Source organism: Drosophila ananassae, chromosome 3L (genome assembly GCF_017639315.1).
Source record: "Drosophila ananassae strain 14024-0371.13 chromosome 3L, ASM1763931v2, whole genome shotgun sequence".
In the NCBI taxonomy this organism is placed as follows: Eukaryota; Metazoa; Arthropoda; class Insecta; order Diptera; family Drosophilidae; genus Drosophila; species Drosophila ananassae.
The window spans coordinates 6,522,606-6,546,011 of record NC_057929.1 but is presented as its reverse complement, the minus strand read 5'-3'; the positions used below and the strand labels follow the sequence as shown (position 1 = coordinate 6,546,011).

Here is a 23,406-nt window from a genome sequence, read left to right as displayed (position 1 = left end):
TGCCACAGTGGCAACAATACGAACACCAAGCCAGGTTTATCGCTAGCCATTTGCAAAAAAAAAATGCGCAACAGTTGCATGTGGCAGGCAGTCAAAACAACAACAACAACAGCAGCAACACAAAACAAACAATTGTCCTTTCGTCAGCCCCCTAAAAACCAGAAAAAAATATGGAAAAGAGAACCCACTACCGGCATTTTGGCCAAAACATCGTAGAACGAATGGCATGCGCATGTGCCCACAGCAGAGCCGAGTCCTTGCTCGTGGCCAGGACTCCGAAGGACTTTGATTTCTGTGATTCAGTCGCTCGCCACTTTTCGAAGGACACGGTCGTTGTCGTCGGAATCGGAGGACTTCCAACCGTCGGAAGGATATTCGTTATCCAGTCACTGTGGGTGTATGAGTTCGTCGTCAGTTTCGCCCGAAAAGGAAATTCGCGAAATTCTCCGTCCATGTCCTCGTTGACAAAAAAAAAAAAAAAAACAGCAACAACAACGATCTGAGTTGCAACCAAACCGCAAAACCGAATCATTAATAAAGAAAAGCCCAGCCGTCGACATTATTGTTTCGCGGTCCCCGTCTCCGCACGTTGACAGGCTTTAATGGGGCATTAAGTGCTCCAACCATACAGTGTCCGTCATACATGCATGTATGCTAAACCAAACAGTGCACAAATTGAAAACCAAAGAAATCACCCAAACACACACACAGAGAACACCCTCAGTCCTGTGTTCAATTGGGCCGCTAAAAGGATTAAGCCACCGGATCAGGCCGAGTCGTGTCGTCCTGACAGGCGTAAAGCTGATTGCCAGCCGGATGATATAAAAGTAAGCATTTAATGTGTTTTGCTTGGCCAAAACGATTTCAACACCCGCTTGAACCCGTCACAACCCGTCAGGATTGCACCCATTTCAAACTCTCGACCGGAACTAAATAAATAATTTCCTCTGTGCCACACGGTTTTTTTTCCTTTCGTCCTTTTTTAGTTTTTTTTTTTTCTTTTTTTTTTTTGTGGAGCTATTTTTTGTGTGCTTTTATGGGTGTCACATTGCGTGACTGTGGCAACTTTCGGAGGTGGACTGACACTAATTGCAATGTGTGAGAATAAGGACCTTCTCTGCTTGGGGCGCCAAAAAGTAGGCAATAAAATAGCAATGCAAACAGTACAGGGAAAAAAATGTTCTTTGAAAATTTAATTTATGGATAAGGTGTGAAAGATAAAAGTGTTTTTTTGGGAAGAGCTTATCCTGAGTCCTTATGATATAATAAAAATCGAATACTCCTATAAAAGTTAGCAAAGATTTTCCAAGAAGTTCTCTATTATTTTGTAACTTTCCGAGAATACCATATATTGTCAATAAAATATTTAAATTTTCCCTTTAAAGAGTCAAGCCATTGAGTTCTCTTTAAATTTCCTTGTCTATTTGCAAAAATCAACATATTTTGCATATTTTTTATGTGCTTGAATAATAAAATCACAACAGCATAGAAAATGTACAAGCCTTTCCGCAAATATTGTACAACAATCACTTGACATTTGGCATACTTTCTGGCTTTTAAAATGCAAATAAATTTCAGAGACAAAAGAAACTTCCATGAAGTTTTCTAGCAAGTGGCAGAATGGGATTTCCATTTTATATTTCGCCTGCATTAGGTCAATTGAGAAAAATAAGCTGGAAAATGCAAATCTAACGTTGCGCTTGGGCAATTCTGAATGGGAGGGCGGTAGATGTTGGATGGGGCCTGGTGGGCGGGGCACTTAGCACCACCCCAAGGAAACCCAACTTCCAGGACTCAGGACCCAGTCCCCCCGAAAATCCCTGTATTCCACTCAGTGCACGCCAACGCCTCGACACGACAGGCTCAAGTCCACGTTGATTGAATGCCTAAGTGCCCCCAAACAAAAAGCAACAAAAGCAACCAAAGGCGGCACAAAGTGAAACTAAAAGTTGGCCCTAAGTGTGCTCTACAGTTTGCTTGTGTTTTGGCCTGGTTTTTATGGCTCAGACTCTGATTAGGGGTCTTTGGGAGAAAAATATGCATAGATTAGGCACGCTTTTAGCGCTCAATTGCGGCCACTCGGCTTGATGTTTCAATTAGGGGCATAAAACTTAAAAAGGAAAAAAAAAATGGATAAATGGAAAAAGGAAAGCCAACGGGCCAGCTGTCCTGGCCCAGATAGCCGGGGCTAAGATGTCGTTCCACTGCCAGATTTACGCTTTCACTCGTTGCGAGGGAAAATATCATTTTAATAACCGAAATGACAGCCATAAATCAATGATTATTGCCCATTGTTTGGGCTCGTCCTTCGTCAGTCGTGGGGCTTTAAAATTGTGGGCGGAGGACGAGGACCGAAGCTGTCGTTGAGATACTTTTACGGCACTTCTGCCGTGGCAGTGTGGCAGAGATAAAAGTCCTCCTCCAGCTACCGTCCTGGGTCTTTGGTCCTTGGCTCCTGTGTGTGTCGTCGCTTAGCTCCGATTCTGTCACTTGGCCCTATAAATTTACGCCACATAATATTGAAAATTCCCATCAGACAACCGCACGGTGTTGAGTTAAACTCGTAAAACGTAATTGAGGTTGTATTTCATGTTAAATGGCGGCTAGCCTAGGCCAGGCCAGGTCTGGTGGTCCTCTGGATCTGGATCTGGATCAACTGGCTGTGGAAATGTGAGCTGGTCATTATGGGGTTATTTACTAGGCCGGCACTGCAGAGGAGCTGGCTTGTTATTTCATTTTGGGCTTGTCAAGGGGTTAAGGATGTATGCCTGTGGGTAGTAACTCCTACAGGTCTTTAGTTGGTTGCCCAGCTCTGTGGGGCTTTACGATGAAAAGTAGAACTAACAAAAGCACAGCTAACTCATTAAATTAAAATATTCTAGGAAACCAAACAAATGAACAAACTTTTCATTTTGGAATGTGGGAATTCTTTTAAAATTTTAATGAAAAACATTTTCAAACCTTTATAATCCATGAAAATAAAAACCAAATTAAACCACTTTCAAAATCAGTACATAAAGTAGGAAAGTTGGACTTCCTTTTCCGATTATAAACCAAAAATAAATGTTCCATAAACCCCAAATATAAAAACCTTTAAGCCCCTTTTTCAAATGAGCTGAAAATTATAAAATGTTTCGATAAAAACATCAATTACTATCCCTACTTTATGAGAACAATATAATTGCGAAAGTAATTTCCAAACGCTGCGTAATTAGAAAATCCCACATTAAGTGGAAACTGTCATCAGCCGAAATCGCACAAATTGTGAATTTAATTGCCTTGGCCGACTGGACTATAATGTCGGTATAGAAACGACCCAATTCGGCCACGAACATGAGCATGAATGTCTTTCATTAGGGCCTCATGGCATATAATTTCGGAACAAAATCCATTTAGGACACATGTAGACCCGGTGCCCAAAATCGTTTGCTCAGTGAAGCGCAATAACAAAATGCTACAAAATAGAAACAAATCGAGCAGGGTCCACCCTTATCCCCCCAATACCTCCCCTTGATCCCGCAGTAATGTAAATTAATTGCCAGCACAAATTAGCCAGTCCGACGAACATTTTGGACATTAGGCCCTTTTGGATTTTTGTTGGCCAGAAAAGTATGGGTCAGATCGGGACGAATACGAAGCCCCAATTGTTGTTACAACAATTTCGCCAAACAATTTCGCATTAAATGTTCATACAAACAATGACCAGGTAGGTATTGGCCAGGGAAGTCAGGTGGTATATGTGTTTACCTCGTTACTTTTAATCAGTTATCAAAATTTATGGCCAACAATTTGTCTGGTCAGCGGCGAACATTTCGCATTGTTTTCGGAGGACGACGGACGAGGGAGTCCATTTTCCGTACGGAGTCCATTGTCAAATATTTACGTCAATTTAATGAGGTTCGCTCTCGGCGGCGCGAATGTTTATCCGTCTGCCAAATAAAATCGAATCCCGCCCGGAATGCACTTGCCAAATAAGGTCTAATTTGAATTTCAAATATTGGTTTTGGATTATGGAGAATTTCCATTTATTCTAAAGGTTAAAATGTATAGAGAAATTGTTTATAAATTGAATATTTTTAAGCTAAAATATATATATATTATATCGAAAATTAAGCTTACATTTATGATAGAAGGTTCCTGAATATCTTAATCTCAACTCCATCATACAATCTCTAATATTATTTCTAAATTTATCTTGAAGATTTTGCACCATCTAGTCTGTTTAAAATTACTTCTATAATTGTCTACAATTTTTCCCAGTGACTAAAACATTTAAATGTAATGAGGCTAGCCTTCAGCCGATTGCAATTGGATATATCTCCCATTGGGTCTCAAAAAACTATTCGCATTTTGTGCGCAACCGAACACCAGCCCGTGGGCTAAACTAAATTTGAGTTTCAGTTTACTTCAATGCGAAATTTGTTTTTCTGTTTTCTGTTTTCTGTTTTCTGTTTGTTTCTGTTACTGTTTTTGCTTTTTGTTTAGCCAAAATAGATTCCATCAGAGTTTTAATAGTCAAGGCGATGGATATCCTAGTAGGGCCCAAAAACATTTCGCTTGTTTATCCTGAGATGGATGAGAAGTAGAACTTTGGGTGTGGCGGGCAGGGGTATCCCCATCTTGGTTGCTACTCTTGGAGGCCCCGAGGCTGTTGGCCCAGAACAAGCAACAACAAATGGGATTGGGGGTGGAGTGCCGAGTGCCGGATAGACCGGATAGGCAGGGCATTTAGGGTTCGAGAGGAACCGTGGAACTGGAAACGCTAAGCAAACACCGAGCCGCAGTCAAATGGAGAAGGAGCAATCGCTGGAAATAAAATATTAACTCAGCCCCCCGACTCCAGGCTAGCGATTCAATTAGAAACGAAAGCCATTTTATAATTGAAACGGGCCGGGAAGGAGCCTCCGGGGCCTCTTCTCCAACTTCCTTGAAAGTCCTTTCAAATTGTGTTTCCTGGAGGCAGTAGGGGGGAAGTAAATAATACACATCGATAAATATGAACAGGAAAAAATTGAACAGGCAGTGGGAAGATAATGATTATTCATTACGAGTCCTAGAAGTAATTGAAAAGTTTTCTTCCGCCATCGAGCCATCATCTTTTTCTCTCAGAAACACTGGAAAATGTTCAATTTGTCACTTTTATGAGGGGTTTGAGGATTTTTTTTGGGGGATGGGGACTTGGAGACGTGCCAGACTGACAGATGATGCGTCTGACTAAGCGGAAAATTCGAGGGGAACTTGACTTCCCTCGACAATTTTCATTGATTATGATTGAGGCGATGTAGTTAGTGTATTCTAGGACATTCCACCAAGTATTTCTGAAAGTGCTGCTGGTGCTCCATTTAAATCAGTTGCAGGACTCCCCTTTCAGGAAACCCAAACACACACACTCCCATTCGCTTATTTGTCTTTTGAATTATTAATGCATTCGCTGAATGACTTCGTTTTCCGAAGGATTCATGGGCCAAGTCAAGAGTTGTCGTTCTGGGAAGCTCCCTTTGAAAGCCACGATGTTGGAGGTGATGATGATGGAGCTGATCCGGATACTGATGCCTATCTGGGCCTTAATCAAGTGGCTCTTACCATTCCTCGGCTCGGATAAGTTTAATTAAAAAGACCGCAGCATTCCCTGGTTAAGCGCGGGATTCTCGCTAGAAAACTATCTTCCCTCCTTAAACTTTAAAATTCCCGAAATGCTCAAGGCCAGGAGGGAGAAACTAAAAATTGGAGGCAAAAAACTTTTCTGATTTCGATTTTTATTGCAAACTGGGAATGGAGGAGCGAGAAGTTAAGAGACCAAAGTGGGGAATGAGTTTGCCAGCTTTGGCCGCTTCTTGGCAACAATTTCATTTCGGGGGCACTCGACTGTCCCGGTTCTCCATTGCCATGCCTACGACTGCAGTTGGCATTCCTTTCGGGTAACCTGCACACGCTTCCACCAAGGATAACAGGAGGACAACAGGACTCGGGAATGGAGGGTGGAGCAGCAGCTGAATAAACATACAACCCAAACAATACATGTGGAGGTGAACCACTTGAACCACAAACATTTCGAAAGCCAGAAGTTGTTCCCTTTTCCAGTTCATAATTTATGCCAAACAAACACATAAATATTACCTCAAATTTATTAGGCCACCACCACCACCCAGTCCACCCACCACTCCACCACCCCCAGTGACTGACAACATCACCTCCAGAAAGGTGGGAGGACATCCCTTTAATCCTGCTAGGCTGTTAATCTTTTTGCAACTTTCTAATTACTCTTGCATGGGGAAACTTTTATTTAGCTTTTCCAAATTGTTTGCACCACTGAACCACACAAGCACCCCAGATCCTTGGTGGTTGGGGATTCCTTGCTCCTTCACGCATATTTTTTACCAATTTTCACTAAACCGAACCATTTTCTACTCAACAGGATCTGCACTTTAACGGAGGAAGCCGGACGGAAGAGAGCCAGCAGGAGAGACCTGCACAAAGTGACAGGCGATAGCCACACAACAAGGTACCGGACACGAAAGGATATTGGGAGAGGAGGACAGCCGGGCCAGTTGACAGGAGCTCAGCCAATAAAAGCCAACTTAGCTCAGTCTGGACCAAATTCGGACATGTAGCAACTCCAGAAGCAACCGCAGCAAAACAAAACTGCAAAGTTGGGCTGCCACAGAGTGGCAAGCGGAAAAAGGAGAGCCAGGACGACCAGGACTGCCAGGACAGCCGGCGGAAGCAGAGGCTGAAAGTTCCCAAATTCAGCAGACAGACCTCCGCCCTTTGAAGCCGGAACAGTGAGCAGTTACCAGTTACCAGTCGGAATTTGATTTTAACGCTTCTCTGTGAGTTTGGGGTCTGTGCCTCTGTTTGTGGCAGAAACAACCGTCGCCAGAATTCAAATCTGCAACAGGGGGAAGTCTGCCGCCCTGAAAGAGTCAACTTGAAGGCGACGCATCAATGGCCACACATTGAGATTGGCAGTGGCACAGGATAACTGGCAACAGGACGAAGTGGAGCTGTGGAAATGTTCGCCACTTGCGGCGACACATGCTCTGACAATTTATTAACCCCGCACAGCACCCACTAGGCCATCCTCAAACCGCCACCCGCCATGGGTCACTCTGTACCCCCAGCACCGCCGTCACTGCCTCTGTGGCTCCTCTTCCTGACCATTTCCACTTGGCGGACGCCCTCCGTCAGCGGCTATCTGAACATTTTCATCAGCCACCACGAGGTGATGAAACTGATGGGTGAGTCCAGTTCCAGTCTCATTTCCTAATCCACTAATGAAACTTCGATTCGGGGCTGACACTCCCCCTCCAGGAGCCAGGATCTACTCGCATGATTAATAGTTGCGGGCCGAAGTGCGACAGGACGAATTCATTGATCCCTGAACACGAAAACACAAACAATCCCCGAAGTCGCAGACCATGTCACAGTCATTAATGGCCACGAAATTATAGTTGACCATTAATAGCGGGGTGGGAGGGGCCCAGGAGGAGGGAGCAAGGATCTAAGGCGGGGGAAGGAATAAGAATAGTTAGCTGAGCGAAACCAAAACAAATCGCACACAAATCGATTTCCGTTCTGGGCCTGAAATAGACGCCCTCACCTTGCTGACAGCTGCAAGTAGCTTTCACCTCCTCCTCCTTGTCCTGAGTCCTGCGTTCTTCGTCCTTCCAACTTCCTTTACAACCCCCTTCCTCTTCCTGCCGCCTTGTTTGTTTTCTTGTTTTTCCGTTTGTTGCTCCACGCGAATTCTTGTTATTGATGGCGCCGGCTCCAGATCGAGCCAAGGCCAGGTCCCCCTTCTGGAGTGCCTCGGATGGGAGTTACATGGATTTCATGGACGTGCCAAGGCGGAATGGCCTCGTGCCTGTCGTTTGGCTCGCGATTTTCCTGCTCTTCGTCCTCGTCCTCGTCTTGATTAATGGATCGGGGAATATGCCTCCGAATGAGGAACTCGAAAGCTCCAAAATATGGAGTGGCGGGAGTTGCTTGGAGGCAGGAGCTGGCCTAGTTCTCCGTCGTTACTTAGCTGGTCACAGCCTTTCCGCCACTTGGCAATAATTGGAGCATAAACGCCTCCACCTCATTATGCAGGCCTACCTCCTGGCTTCCTGGTTGCCGAATCAGGACACTTCAATTAGTTGATGGCGTAAAAATAATCCTCTCAATGGGACGCGGGAATGATGGATGAATGAGCTGCGCTTAATCGGAGGATTCTCCCCATCTCTGGCTCCTTTGACGCATTTCCAATTGCATTAGGGATCAATGGCCAGAGTGGGCCATCTCCTGGACAACAACCCGTCCTCGCATCCCAGTGGAACCTCCTCGGGCCAATGCAAAACGGATTTCATTAGCGACATTTCAAAAGCATTTCCACTTTGTTGCTGCTCCTCGCAGTCTCCTTCGCCCGCTTGGCTGTGATTTCTTTTCAGGATGCCTCGGAATCGCCCTGGCATCTCCTCCCCCTGGCAGCTCGTTATGTTTTTTAACGACCAGTTAACACCCTGGGCGACCTGCCCTCCCCCTCAATCCCACCCAGCTAGCGATGGCTGCCACCCTCGAATTTGTTTCGATTTGAAAATTAACAAGCAGCGCGAAATCAAACAAGCTGACCCTCCACCCTCGCAACACATTCCAGTGCATGATTTTCATCCCCTGACCCCCATTTCCATGGGAATCTGTTCATGTGGAAGGCTGCTCACAGTTGCACGAGTCAGTCCCAGATTCAGGACCTCTTTGTTGCACTCCCCACATGGAAATGTGAGTTCCGCCAGCAATTCGTTGCACTTTATTTGGCTTCCACGTCCTTCTGAGGATCTGTAAACAAAGTTCCTGGCTTTCTCGTTGTTTATTGTTTATTTTCCAATTGCAGAATCCTTGAACTTTGGCTTCCTTTTCACCCCTCCTCCCCTTGATCCTTCCATGAAGTGGCGACAACATTAAAATTAAATATTTTCTACGCTTTTGTTGAAGATTTTCCGCCTCTGAGTTCAATTTCGGTGTGTCGTCCCAGCAACGGGCAATTTTCCCTCGTTGCCACCGACACCGCCACTGCCACCCACCTCCCCCTCCCCTGGTCCGCTCCACCCCTCAATCCCACTTACCCCGCCCCTTTCCTGCTGAAGACTTTCCTGTTCAAGGGTGCGTAAAAATGCAATTTCAACAACTTTTTGCTTTTGCTTTGATGTGCACACTTTTTCTCAGCCACCCGATCCCTCGCCCTGCCCCCTTCGGACCAGCTTTCCCCTCCGCCCATGCATCCCATCTCAGGGTGGACCTCAACCTTCTGCGGTGGTCTGAGAAATTTCCCTGCAAATGAAAATTAATGCAAAAGAAAATTATTTTTAATGAATAGAAAACAGCCCGAAAATCCCCACATTAATAAACTCCCCCCCTCCGTCATTCGGTCGATATGTTTTCCCTTCGAAGGGTGTTTTGGCAGAAGGAATTTGTATCCTGACGGCCCGGGAATCAGGATGCCAGGGGAGGGGAGGAGGAAATCAGAAACTGTGCCAATCGAGCGAGCAATTCTCATCTCTGATTCATAGGACAATTAGCAGGAACTGCCGGGGAACTCCTTTAATCATCGCGAGGTGAGATTGCACTCCCCGGAGATCCTGCCAGGGGGGAGAGGTAATTAGGGCGAGGGCAGGATGCAGTCTCCCAACTAATGACACTAATTATCCTCTTAATCTTTTATGCAAATGGTGTCTCCTCTTTGTTGGCATTGCCAGAGATGAGCGCGGATCCGAGATTCTCCGGAGTCAGCCAATTCCTGCCAGTCTTCCCCTCCCCCCATCTCTCCCTGATACCTTCTCCCTGAACTCTCATCCTGATTTGACCCCTTCACCCCTCACCACCTCTCCATAAATCTGAGCTGCGGTTGCAGCGTCACGTGTGTTCTGGAGTCATTCAGACAATCGCAATCGCAGGTATTATAATTAAGGCTGGGGAGGGCGGAGAAGGCACAGAGGAGGACATTATTGCGGAGTGTGGCAGCTCATCCAGCAGAGGGGGAGGAAGGAACTACCAGGAACTCCCCGGAACAGATAGAGGGGAGTGGCAGGCAGAAGCGCGACAAAAGTTTCCCAGGCAAAGTTTCGCGCCACCGTGATATGAAAGACGAGCAAAGTTTGACACTCACGGGGGGAGGGAGGAGGGAAAAGGATACCCGAGGAGGAGTGGAAGAGGATGAGCTTGAGTGGAAGGTGGCAGTGCCAATTGATGCTGTTCAAAGTGCAGTTTGGGATTGTGCCCCAAAGAGGCCAATTCATGTGGCAGACATTACAAGGACTCGGGGAGCAGGGTGCTAGGACATCCCCAAATCAGGACTGAATTAATTGAGGTTGTCACAAGTGCAGTCACTTATTCAAATGTCCCCCTCTTGACGCATCCCCGCACTTTCCCTTGTCACAGGACGTCAGAGAAGGGTTCAAACGATGTCCTTTTTCTGTGTTTGTGCATATCTGATGGGCGGCACTCTGGGGTTATGTTTGTGTTTTCCCGCTTCCTCAAAAAATCCAGCCAAACTCAAAGGCAAAGGCAGAGGAAGGGGAAAGTGGTGCACTTGGCCCACTCTGGGAGCCAGGTTGGGAACTCGGCGGGGGGCAAAGCAATTTGGGACTCGAAAACGAAACCGAAACGGCATCAGGAAAACGGAGTATAGAAAATGGAAAACTGTAGCATCTCGAGATGGAAATGAAGCCTCAACCTCAACCTAGCCGGGATGAAAGCCAACGAAAAATGCTCTTTCTTGTTCTGTAATTGGATTTAAAATTGTTTTAAGCAGCGAGCGAGTGCTTTGTTCTATCCTAAATGCAGGCTCACTCCCCCTGCTCCCTGCCCCCTGCCTCCAGTCACCCCCCTTTGAGTCCGCCGGAAGCGGAATTGCTACATTCAACATCCGGCGGAGTCTCAAACTTGAAGGAAGTAAGCTTCCACTCCAATACCCACTCCCCTCCTGGCAGAATAGCTAGCTCGGCCTGATCCCGTGGAGTAAATAATGCACCCCACTGACGAGGCGGATAGAATCCTGCGACCTGAGTCCCGAGTCCTGAATAGAAATAGGAAGAGCAACAATAAAGGCGGATGAAGAAATTTAATTTCACGTCGTTTTAACTCAAGCAGCTCGTCTTTCAATGCCTGTGGGCGGGGAGCCTGAAAGAGATCAGGACTTTTTAACTCCGGGGAGCTGTGGAATCGGATTCCCGTCGATGACGAGGCATCGCAGTTGACACCTTTTAATGTATCCTCTCCCAGGACTCCTGTCGCTCCTCATTTCTCCCCTCCACTCCACTCCTTTTTTGGGCCACTCCGAGACACTCCCTGCACCGTCGCCTGCCGGTGACGGATTCGATTTCGATTATTATTGTGTCTTGGGTTTTGTTTACCCACCAGCATTGTCACCTCACAGACCACCCCCTCCCCTCCGCTAGGGGCTAGAGAGAAAATCAATTTCCGCTTAATGGTGGAAAAAGGATAAGGGCGGACGCTCGAGGGGAGAGCAAACAGCAAATGCACAAAGTTTGCTCAGCAGCGGGAGCTCCTGGCTCTAATGGAGGAGGAGGGCCCTGCAATTTGCGGGAAACTTTCGCTTTACGTCTGCAGTGCATCCGCAGTCGCCCTAGTCTCATATCCTTCTCGCTTATCGCCGCAGGACTCGAGGCGGACCTCTTCTACGTGCACGAGGGAGCCATCAACACATACGCGATGCACTTCACCGTCCCCGTGCCCGCGGACATCCACGAATTGGAGTTCTCCTGGCAGAGTCTCATCGCCTACCCGGTAAGGAGACTGCACCAGGACCGCCCAGGACTCAGGTACTCATATTAACCACTTGCCATCCTTACAGCTACCCTACTCCATCAGCATCGAGTACAACACCGACCAGGAGGCCTTGGGCACGCCCACGCTGAGCATCCCGCACAAGGGCCTGGTGCCGCAGGAGATCGAGTCCTTCCTGGTGTACCTGCCCTGCACGGGCAACGCCACCCTCCAGCTGCCCGTCAACGTCAACATGGTGGTGCGGGGACCCCCGCGCTTCAACGACACCCGGCTCCACTTCAAGCGCAACAAGATCTGTGCGAAAGGTGGGTCTCAATGCCTCGTCCTGGCCAGCAATCCATCACTCATCCGACCATGTTCCATTCGCAGGCATCTCACCTGAGCCCAATCAGTCGCCCGCCCCCGCTCACGCCCCCTCCCAGGGCCCCGCCCTCCTGAGTGCCGCCGCCTGTGCCCTGGGACTGGTGTTGGCCGTCGGCCTGGTGGCCAGCATGATGTACGTGAAGGCGCGCAAGCAGCTCCGCCAGGACTCGCTCCAGTAGGTTATCCCGGGGACTCTACCCCCTCCATTTGCCTATTAACACCTTGGTTTGGTTTGCTTCTTCCCTTCCAGCACCAGCTTCACTACCGCGGCCTACGGCAGCCACCAGAATGTGTTCATCCGCCTGGATCCGCTGGGCAGGCCGCCGAGCGCCACAGGATCCTATGCCACCATCGCCAGCCTCAACAAATACCCGTCGGAGAGCAAGAAGTCCTGCAGCATATTCGACCGTAAGTTAATTTCGTGGCACCCCGCCTGGACGACCTCTAACCCCGCCCTCACAGGTTTCAGGAGCTCGCCCACGCCCACACCCTATGCCACCGCCCTGCTGCCCATGAACCACGACCAGGCCGCCGAGACGATTTACTCGAAACCAGAGTCGATCTGTCCCTCGAGGATTTCCTACTACGCCTCCTCGCAACTGACTCAGGTAACTATCCCGTCCAACACCCACTATCCCCAGTCCCAGGGCGGCGTTCCAGATGGCAGAGGATTCCGGGGGATGAGATTGGGATCCACATTTGAATCAAAGCCTTTGATATATTGGGACACGTGGCAGGCGCAAATGGAAATGGAGATGGGATTGGTAATGGGAGTCCCCTTGAAGCGGACTCTGCTTTCCGAGTTGCCCGGACTACCTCTAATTTGTCCTCCATTGCTCCCCAGGCCCAAAGGACCTCCTCTCCTGCCAAAGGCTGCCAGCCGCCTTTCCTCGGCGATAAAAATTAAATTCTAATTTATATTTACGAGCTGATAAAGCTCCCGTAGTGCGTTAAACTCGAAACAAGAGCCATTCATAAATATGCGGCTTTCCTCGCCCCTGGCCCTCAAGGATGTCTGGGTGGGTTGCCGAAGTGGGAAGGTAGCTTCGTGTGTCGCTCACGTACTTCATGTGGCAGGTGGCAAGCTGCAGGTGGAGGAGGAAAGTGGAGTGTTCAGTCTAGAGTGCGGGTGAAGGTGAAGGCGACACACAAACCCACTGCCTGGAGAGCCAGGTGCTGGGAGTCCTTGGGGTGCGGCAGGTGAGTGGAGGACCGAAGGAGGAGGGCTACCTGTGAGATAAGGAAGGTGAACCGCCGAAGCAGACACAGACAGTCTGCCCGACTCGGTTATCTTTGTTTTTGTTTCCAATCCAGCGAGCACCCCTTGGGCGAAAATTAGAAAACTTAATCCAAACTAACCACTAACCACAACCACTCTGCCCCAAAATGCACCCAACTCCCTGAGGTGGCCATCGAAGTGAACTGAAAATTATTTCAGCCATCATCGGGATACTTAGAACCTCATATTTGGGTCGTCTTCAGAGAATCCCTCGTGCCGCTCCCTCCGGGGAGAACATTAGCATTTCTTTCGAGCCAAGTTAACTTCTTGGTGTGGCGGGAATCTCTGCCAAATTGGAATAAATTATTTAGCAGCCTCTTCAATTGTTGTCCTTGTAAACATTCCTTAGACCCTTAGACAGGATTTTTTCTAGGCGCCCTCCCCCATCCAGTCGCCATGATGACTTTGCCATTTTCGTCACCAAGTTCTAACGCAATTTCCATCGACGCATAATTAAATATTCAATTTCCATGGAGACTGGAGGGGATTTGATGTGCTCAGCTTAAAGCATCCTGATCTCCGTATCCTGGCGCTGTTTGCCCAGCGATTGCTGTTTGTTTAGACTTCAATTTCATCCTCATTATGGGAACAGCCTGGCCCTGGGAAGGGGGCTACTCATCCACTCCTTACAGGGTTATCTGGCGGCTCTCAGTGCCAAGAGTCATATCCATTTGGCTCTATCTGGTGCCAGGACGAAGGACGAACGCATCGAAGCAGGCGACAGGGAATTAAATGAATTCGCTCTTCCCTCTCTGTCTCTCTGATTATCTCTCTCTGTCCCACTGATTCTCTACAACCCGAAATTGGAGTGGAGCTGAAGATGCGGTTGGGGTCTGAGGGTGCTTGCCATAATTATTGTTGTACCGTTTCTGTTCTACCAATTGAATGGCCCCCATGGCATAGCCTCCTCTGCTCCTGCCCCCATCTGCTCTGGCCATATGTGTGAGCGTTAAGCGAACTGTAGCGCAATTTTGGGGCACAAACAAGAGGACCAGAGGCTGAGGGGAGTCTGGTCTGAGGCAAACGCACTCATTTAGTCAAACAATTATATCCAAGTGCACACAGATACTCACACAGACTCCCACCCCCACCCACACTCTGCCAGGTCCTGTGCACTTGTGTGGAAATATCTCATTTGGGTGTGGAGCCACCCTCTCCCTGTTATTCTATTAAATCAGTCTATAAACGCCGGCCAAATTGCTTTAATGTGCAGCGAAAGTTTAGCAAAATGCCAGTAACAATGGGGATGAAAGGGAGTCCTCTAAAAAAGAAGGACTACGGGCGGCAGATCCTTCTAGAGGGGGGAGATAGTGGAACATAACAATAAAAACAGCAGCGAACTGAAACCAGACTACAGCTGTTGAAACATGACTTTGTGCTTGTTTAGAAACACTTGCAAAATATTATTGCAGCCTTGTATAATGGGGGAGGCAGAGGCAGAGGCGGTTGGGGTGGCGCCACGGAGCGGATGCGCTATGTGCTGCAAAGCGAGACCCCAGCAGAGGCATTAGTATATTGGATCTGGGCGAGGAATCAGAGCGAGAGGAGCCTAGAAAAAGTAATGGGTTAGGGCGGAGCCTTCAGGCAACGTGTCCTGCCTTCAAATGGCATAATTTACCTGAAAACTCCTTGAAGAGAAGCATGGGGAAATTAATTTCCGCGTCGCCGTGTTTTATGGCGATTACCGGATCGACAAATGGCAGACAAAGCACGAACAGGTGCTAATTAAAATCGCTGTTGTCGCCCCATTAAAGAAATTTGTAAATCAACTTGTAAACGGGGACCATAAAGGGGAGTCTCTGCCATCTATCCACTCCCCAAACTTTAAGTTTTGGGGAGCAGCACGTACAGCATTAATGGATTTGCCCGCACTTGTACCTTTTGATTAAAAGACATTATTTACATTTGCCGCACAGCTCCCCAGAAAAGAGGGCTGAAGACACTTAATAGATGGCGCACGGTATGTGACCAGCCAGGTGGTGATTTCAAGGGTTAAAGCCAAAGGTTTGTCGCCAAAGGTTGACAAATTACCAGGCCGTTAGTCGATATATTTTTTCCCAACCTCTCCTCCACCGAAGGAGTCCCGGCATCCTTTCTGTTGGACAAACTGCGGAGGATGCTTTTGTCTGGCATTACACTATATTGATTGCTTCCTGTCAGCCGCAGGAGAGACAAAAACGGAAGTGCCGGATGTTTCTTTGTTCCGATTTTTCCTTTCATTCATTTTTTTTTACCCTTTCCACACTTTCTACTGGTACCTCCACGAGCTAGAAAACAAGATTTATCCATTAAAGTGGTTGGTATATCAAGCCATGTATTTTAATTGACAATTTACTAGCATTTCTTGAAAATCAACAACGTTTATAAATTCCAATCAAACGGCCACTCTCAGTATGTTAATTTATTAAAGCTCAGGAGGGGTTGGGGGCGGAGGCGGAGGCGGAGGAGGATGGTTAGTCAGTGGGCGTGGCTGGAACACGCAATGGCTAATTGAAAGGCAATTATGCGTGATTAAGTGCGTGTAAGCGGTGACTTTGGTTAAGTATACGCCACCTTTAATTAGGACCACAGCCATCGAGTTTATGCCCCAAAATCGTTCTGTGTTCCGTTTACCCGCTTTTCAATTATGCATTAGCGGCGAAATACAACGCTTATCAAAAGGCCAGAACGCCAAAAAGGCTAACGAGGCCAATACTCTCATCAAAATGCCATGCATCAAAGGCAGTCAGAGGACGGCCAGAGAATCGATCAGGCATAAATCAAACGAAATTCAAATTAGTTGCCCCCAAAAGCAAATTAGAAGGCAGACACACAGGCACTGGCCCAGGAACTGGAACTGGAACAGAGTTTGTCCTGCCAGTCCTGGCCCCGGAAATGCCAAAATAATGAGACTTCAGTTACTTCTGCCCAAAAAAACCCGAAAAAAAGTTGAAACAAAGGCCAAGGCAAAAAGTCAAACTTGGTAGAAGGGGCTTTTCAGGCTTTCCAGCTTTGATTAAAGGCAGAAAACTCGTTGGCAGGTAAATTGAAATATAATTGAGACCCAGGTACCTGCGATTCTGCGAAAATTTCTGGCAGTCTGGCTCGGTTCGGTTCACTGCCAAGGCTTATTAGCACAAGGTGACGGGTCGTATGCGTGATATGTTGAAGCCGTTTTCACATTGTCTGGTCAGAAGGAGAGGGAAGGGAGGGTGTGGCAGTGACAAGCGGGGTGGCAAACTATGTATTCCATATTTGCAACTGCAACAGCATCAGCAATTTGCATAGTTTCATTTTATGTCAACAAATTTTAGGGCACAGTGGATCATATAATATAAAAAAGGGTTAAAAAATAATCATAGAAATTAAACAAATTAAATAAATTACATTTTTAATATAAATTTTCATATATTTAACTCTTTTGTTGAAAACATAAAATGAGATGAGCCAAGTATTTGATTTAATTCTTTAAAAAAATTCCTTTTTCCACCCAAAGCTAACTCTTTTCGAACATATGTATATCCTTAACTTTTTAACATTTTTTATTTAGAACCATAATTATTAATTACTCTTCAACCAATTTTTAATTTTTTTAATCAATTTAAAACATATTTAAAACACAACCAAGACCACAACTCTTATTTTTCTTGACTGTTTTCCCAACTAACCTCTTCCGCAAAAATTTTGTTAGAGGTTAGCCCCCGAAAAAGTTGCAGTGGTTGGGACTTCATTAAAATATTTTCCAGCCCCCCTGGCCCACTGTACCTCTGTGTGTGTAGCTGTGAGTGTCTGTTCGGAAAACTGTGGGAAATTTTCATACTGTTGATGCTGCTGTGTTGCTGCTCTTTCGAGGGAAAAGTTTGACTGCACTTTGGTTTTCCAGCAAGTGACGTGCTGACGGGCGTCGTCCTGGCAAAATTGTCATCAAGCGTTTTTAATTACAAGCCAGGCAATGCGCTCCCAAAAATGGGCGTGGCAAGGGCAGGAGGTAGTGGGCGGTTGGCTGTTGCTGTGGGTGGGGTCTTGTGGCTGTTGTTCCTGCGGGCAGCCATAGAGCTGCAAGTGACATAAGCAAATCAGACGCCTGTCAAGTTTGTGAGGGTGCATGGTGTCGGTGTGTGTGTGTTGTGTGTGTGTGTGTATTGTATTTTAGTGTTTGTGCTTACGTCATTTGCAGGACAATCCACCCAAAAGCCACCGCCTTCACCCCCCACCTCCTGCTGTTGTCATTAGAAATGTCACAACAAAGCAGAAACAGCTGCAGCAGCTGACTACACACGCTTGTCCTGTATCCTTGACACCCAGACTGCTCTGGGTTTGGAAATTCTGTTGGAAATTCAAAGCCCGAAAAGCATCGAAGCACTCATCCTCGCACTAGAGCCTGCCACCTATTCAGTATCATGGCAATGGCCCCGAAATGTACCATTTGATCTGCGATTCGAGTGGGCCGAAATAACCAGCAGCAATTGGTAGCAATTTTATTTTTTTTTTTTGGTATAGGGGGTCCTCTTTTCGAATGTCCTGGTGGAAATGAAAAGCCAAGCAATAATGTCTATCCGTTTGACATTCGCATTTAATAGTATGCCTGCCATCTGACCCAAAAAATCCAGTTGAAATGAACATTTTCATTTGCCATCTCGGGATGGAACGCTCTCATAAAAATCAGTTGAAAGCATATCCTTTGATGGAGAACAAATATTGCCTCAATATCGTTTTAATTTTACAATCATTTCTCGGTTATTGGCTTCCTCGAGCACACAGAACCAAAAATGAGAATCAAGAGAATCAGGAATTTGATTTAATTCAGCAATTGATTGGAATTTATACGACTTAAGACCTAAGAGAGCGGAAATAACTTCAAGATGTCGGAGACTTTATCTAAATTGAGTTATTGAACAATTTTTGTTTCAGACTGGACTCTGAAGTGTTTTGTGAGTTTATGTGATTATTTGATTGCTTGACTCGATAAGTTGTCATAGAAATATTTCCTTTTCTATCCTTTTTTTAATAAAGTCATAAAAAGCAAGCCAAGCATATCCTTAAGCGATTAATGTTAAACCGATTAAATGAATTCTAATTACACTTGAGAGCGTTGCTCATTAACACAGTCGGGAATTTGCTTTTTTGTTCGCGATTTAAACTTTGGAAAACAAAGAGGATCCGCCATGTAACCAGACAGAAGGACCCAGGTCCTAGGACCTGTTTGTAGCGAGCACACAAAGCAAGAGAGCGGGTCAGTGACAATGGGGATTTATGGCTCAGTGAGGATAGTAGAACGCCCCACCAATCGCAATCCCTGGACAACCGCAGGACTTGTCCCCCTTTGCTTGAGGGTTTTCGCAGGACAGCTTTGATGATGGAGTGCGATATTGTTGCGTTTTAATTGAATTTTCTTTTGTGAAGGCAGCAACAGCAACAGCAACATCCAGAGCAACAGTAACAACAGTGGCAGCACGACAAATACAATAAAGGACAAACAGCAGGAATCACAAACGGGATGCCGCAGGAACAGGGCTTCACTTCTCCCCTTCACAAAAGTGGCAATGAAGGCAATAATGAAATGAAATTCACTAACAAAAGGCAGCCAACTATTGTTTTTATTGCCTTTTGTCGTTGGCCGTGTCGTTGTCGCTGTTGCTGTTGCTGTCGGTGTTGCGAATATGTAGCTGCAATTGTGCCACGGATTCCCAGGATCTCTGTAGACCAGAGCCAAATAATATAATTCCCCGCATATTGCCAACGGTGGCTTTTAATAAAAAGCACCGCCATCCACCTGCTGCTGATGGAGATTTAGTGTCCAGGGGACAAAATCCAGGGCGAAAACCACTTGAACTCCATGGTCGCAGGTCGCAGTTATGCAGATTTTCTTTTTTTGGTTGAAATAAAGACTTTTTTCTTGTGTTTATTAGACTGAATATTCTTGTATTTTTGGGGGGCTTTCTTTTTCTGGCAACTGTTTCATGTTTTATGAGAATAAATGTGCTGCGTAGGCGTAGGAATTCTGGCGGGAGTCTGGGGTAGGGATTTTCCGGCAGGACTTTCTGGCTATCTGCTGCCATTGCAGACTCTGTTTACACAAGACGAGTTCGCAATTTCCTACAGCTGAGACCGATTTCCCCACCGAGTTCCTCCAATCCTAGTCCCCACCCACCCCCTTTGGGCAAACATAATGCTCTGCGAATTAAAGCTTTTTTGCCAGCCAATAAATTATTCATACTGGAAGACAACTGCGAAATGAGGGGGAGGGTGGGCCAGGGCGACTGGCGAGGATAAAATTATAACTCAAGTCTTTGGAGGCAACACCAAGTGAGGCAACATCAAGTGCCTTCGAGCGGAAACGGAACTCAATTCATTAAAATGAATGAACGGAGAAAGTAGCAAGGGGCATGGGGCAGGGAGTGAAAGTAGTAGCAGGAGCAACCGACTGCATGACTAACGGTAAACGGATGCAAGTTGAAAGATGCAAATCCGGCAACTGAAATTGCTGTTTCAGTTGCCTCAGCCATCGTTGCCATCGTTGCCATTTTACCATTTTGGCCTTTTGGGGCCTTCACATCGTAGTTGGCCCAAATTAGATGGGGCACGGAAATATGGAAATTTATACAGTTTCAAGTGTCCTGGCAGTGAGCTGGTTATTTAAGCGGAAAAACCCCCATTTCGGAAGGCACTGAAGGGTGTTAATCTTGATTGCTATATTACCCGATATTTATCTGATTCTGTCCCTGAGCCCCAAAAATGAACATCAATTATGTGTTTGATTTTACGTATTAATTTTCAATTAACCTACTTCCGGCCTTATTTATGTTTAATGCATTTATAATTTGGTTTGTATTGTTTCGAAACAAAACCTGGTTATTGAAGCTGAATATTTATATAATTGTATATTTAAAGCTTATTAAAATAGTAGGCTTTATTTTAAATCTGATTTTTGAACCGTTTATCTATTATTTGACTATATTTTGCTACAAAATGGCTCATTAAAATGACAATTTTATAAACTAAATCACACCTTTCCTATCCTTTTAGGCCTGCAGTCTGTCGACCCCAAAAAGCAGTCGTGGCAACGGCACAGCCACTATTGGCAGTGGAACTTTAAGCCTCTTTGGCGGCATCACTGGAAGCACCATAACTGTTGGCAGCCACGGGGAGAAGACCAAGGAGCGCCTCCGACGAATCCCCAGCGTCCAGCCAGGAGCACTCAGCTACGAGGAACTGGTCAAGGAGGGAACCTTTGGCCGCATCTATGCCGGCAAACTGGGCGAGTCCTGTGATGCCCTGGTTAAGACGGTGGTCGATGGGGCATCGCTCACCCAAGTGGCCTGCCTGCTGCAGGACGCCTCACTCCTGATTGGGGTTAGCCACCAGCATATCCTGGCGCCACTTCTGGCCAACACAGAACTGCCAGGTCCGCCAGAGATTGCTTACCCCTATCCGTCCAAGGGAAATTTAAAAATGTAAGTTAAATTCCAAAGCCATCAACGTTATAATCTAAAGAAGAACCTAGATATAGAAAACAATAATCACAACTTATTAAAAATATTATTTATTTCTTTTTCAGTTATCTGCAAAAGTCGCGGGAATCAAGCACCGCCCTAAGTACCCGGCAGTTGGTTGAATTTGGTCTCCACATTACCAAAGGACTGTCCTACCTACACTCCCTGGGAATCGTTCACAAGGACATTGCCACACGCAATTGCTAGTGAGTTTTTCTTTAAACATTTATTAACGTTTAAGGTATTCCGCTTAAGGATGAGATGGGAATTGGCCAAGATATGGGCTCGGTTTGGGGCCAAAGTGGAAATCCTGGATTTTACATGGGGTCCCATCAGAAAAATTTGAAAAATGGGGATCGAAAATTTTGTTCCCAGGTTTTGATGCATGTTGAAGCGGAATCGAACTAGAAATCGTTTAAGGTATTCCGCTCAAGGATCGGATGGGAATTGGCCAAGATATGGGCTCGGTTTGGGGCCAAAGTGGAAATCCTGGATTTTCCAAGGGGTCCCATCAGAAAAATTTGAAAAATGGGGATCGAAAATTTTGTTCCCAGTTTTTAATGCAGATTGAAGCGGAATCAAACTAGAAATCGTTTAAGGTATTCCGCTCCAGGATCGGATGGGAATTGGCCAAGATATGGGCTCGGTTTAGGGCCAAAGTGGAAATATTCTTAATATTATATTTGTTTAAAAATCCACTATGTATTTCCCCTTTACAGTCTGGACGAGGAGGCATACGTGAAGATCTGCGATGGAGCCCTGTCGCGGGATCTATTTCCGGATGATTACGACTGCCTGGGGGACAACGAGAACCGGCCTCTGAAGTGGCTCTCCCTGGAATCGCTGCAGAAGCGGGTCTACGCCACCCAGGGAGATGTGTGGGCGCTGGGAGTGACCTATTGGGAGCTGGTCACACTGGCCCAGATGCCCCACGAGGAAGTAGACATATTCGAGCTTACTAATTACTTGGCCGCTGGCTTCCGGCTAGAGCAGCCAGTCAATTGTCCAGATGAATTGTAAGTTTGAAACATAAAAAATTTAAAAAGAACTTGTTTATAGTGATGTACCCAACCAATAGCTTCACCGTTATGAATTGCTGCTGGCACAGTGAAGCCAAACAAAGACCGACACCCTCGCAATTGCTTTCGTATCTGCAGGACTTTCATGCGGACCTGGGGATGTATATCTAAGTGAGAGAGGGCCTGGACTGACAAGGATATAAATGCAAGGACGAGGGCAGCGAAGCCCAAGATAAATTAATTGAAACTTTTGCATTTTAAATGTGAGATTAAATGTGAATTTACCTGTTAGAGTTCAGCGCAAAAAGCTAATTGAAATAAAAGCCATCTAACTTCAGATACGTAAGCAACACACACAGATACACAACAAAAACACACACACACAGTACACGCACAAAAACTGCCATCAAAAATAAACGAGATGTAAATACATAAATAATGAAAGCAAAGGTCACAGGGCGTATGATTGATGCGTATGAGTGATATGCACAAGAATTCGACTAGAGTGGTTAAGGTCCACCCCAAAACAACCACTTCAAACTGCAAGCCCCAAACCAAACTACGGCTGGTAGTTATCAATTTTCAACCCGATGATATGACGCAGATGGGTTCAATTTACGATAAAACTGAGCATTTAAGTAGCTAGCAATTGAATAACAGACACTGTCAAGGATATGGCACACACATTCACACCAAAACTCACACCTAAGATACATAACATACACAACCACAACCATAAATGATAAATGAATGTGAAATTATTGATGTGCATATTTTATTGAATGTGTGTATATTGTGTAAGCAAACAGGACGACGAAGGAGTCAAGGATTGAAAATGCCTGGAAATAGTTGTAGTAGCTGAGGAGAGGCGGGGTAAATGGCGACAACAGGATGCAGAATCTTTTGTTCTCAAATGTTGTCCTCGATTGTTACGAAAGCGATATATTTATTTACCTTGATTATTATTATGATTATTATTATAACTATTGCGTATTGAGATAAGGGAGGAAGTTCAAAACAGAATCTGAATCAGGTGAAAATGAAAAACAAAAACAAGTATAACAGCAAATGTTAAATGAATAAACACTCTTAAGAAACACTTACATAACATTCACAAACACTTCCCAGTAGAGTCCCAGTAGTCCTGCTAAATAATTCCGTTGCTCAATTATAGCCATTTCTCATTAAATATGCAACAACAAGAACAGAGACACAGCTGGTGTTTTTCTCCCAGTGCATCGACACTTATCTAGCTGTCACTTAAGCCTCCCAAAAATCTGAACTGAAGTCCCCAGCCTAAGATATCCTTGTTATTTGTTTATGCCTTTTAGTTGAATTAGTCAAAGAATTGTTCTGTTTTCGTTTTCCCCCATGAGGTACTACTATGTGGGGGTGCGTATATTCATTTGCATTTTCGATTTTGTTAGCCAAGCCAGGGCTGGCAACTGAAAGTTGTACAGCTCCCAACCAAAATACAGCCCAAAAATCATTC

The 23,406-nt window shown here is 45.9% G+C and overlaps 1 protein-coding gene across 1 annotated transcript; it reads left to right on the top strand.

Annotated features, from left to right (window-relative positions):
• The first annotated feature begins 297 nt into the window (after positions 1-297).
• LOC6494847 (tyrosine-protein kinase RYK) lies at positions 298-22,970 on the top strand. Its single transcript, XM_001959524.3, has 11 exons — positions 298-827; positions 6,416-7,238; positions 11,654-11,781; positions 11,849-12,086; positions 12,151-12,319; positions 12,395-12,552; positions 12,607-12,752; positions 20,429-20,856; positions 20,961-21,101; positions 21,615-21,911; positions 21,974-22,970. Exons 2-11 carry the CDS (start codon positions 7,100-7,102, stop codon positions 22,083-22,085), a joined length of 1,956 nt encoding a protein of 651 aa, XP_001959560.1. The 5' UTR covers positions 298-827; positions 6,416-7,099; the 3' UTR covers positions 22,086-22,970.
• Positions 22,971-23,406: the final 436 nt, after the last annotated feature.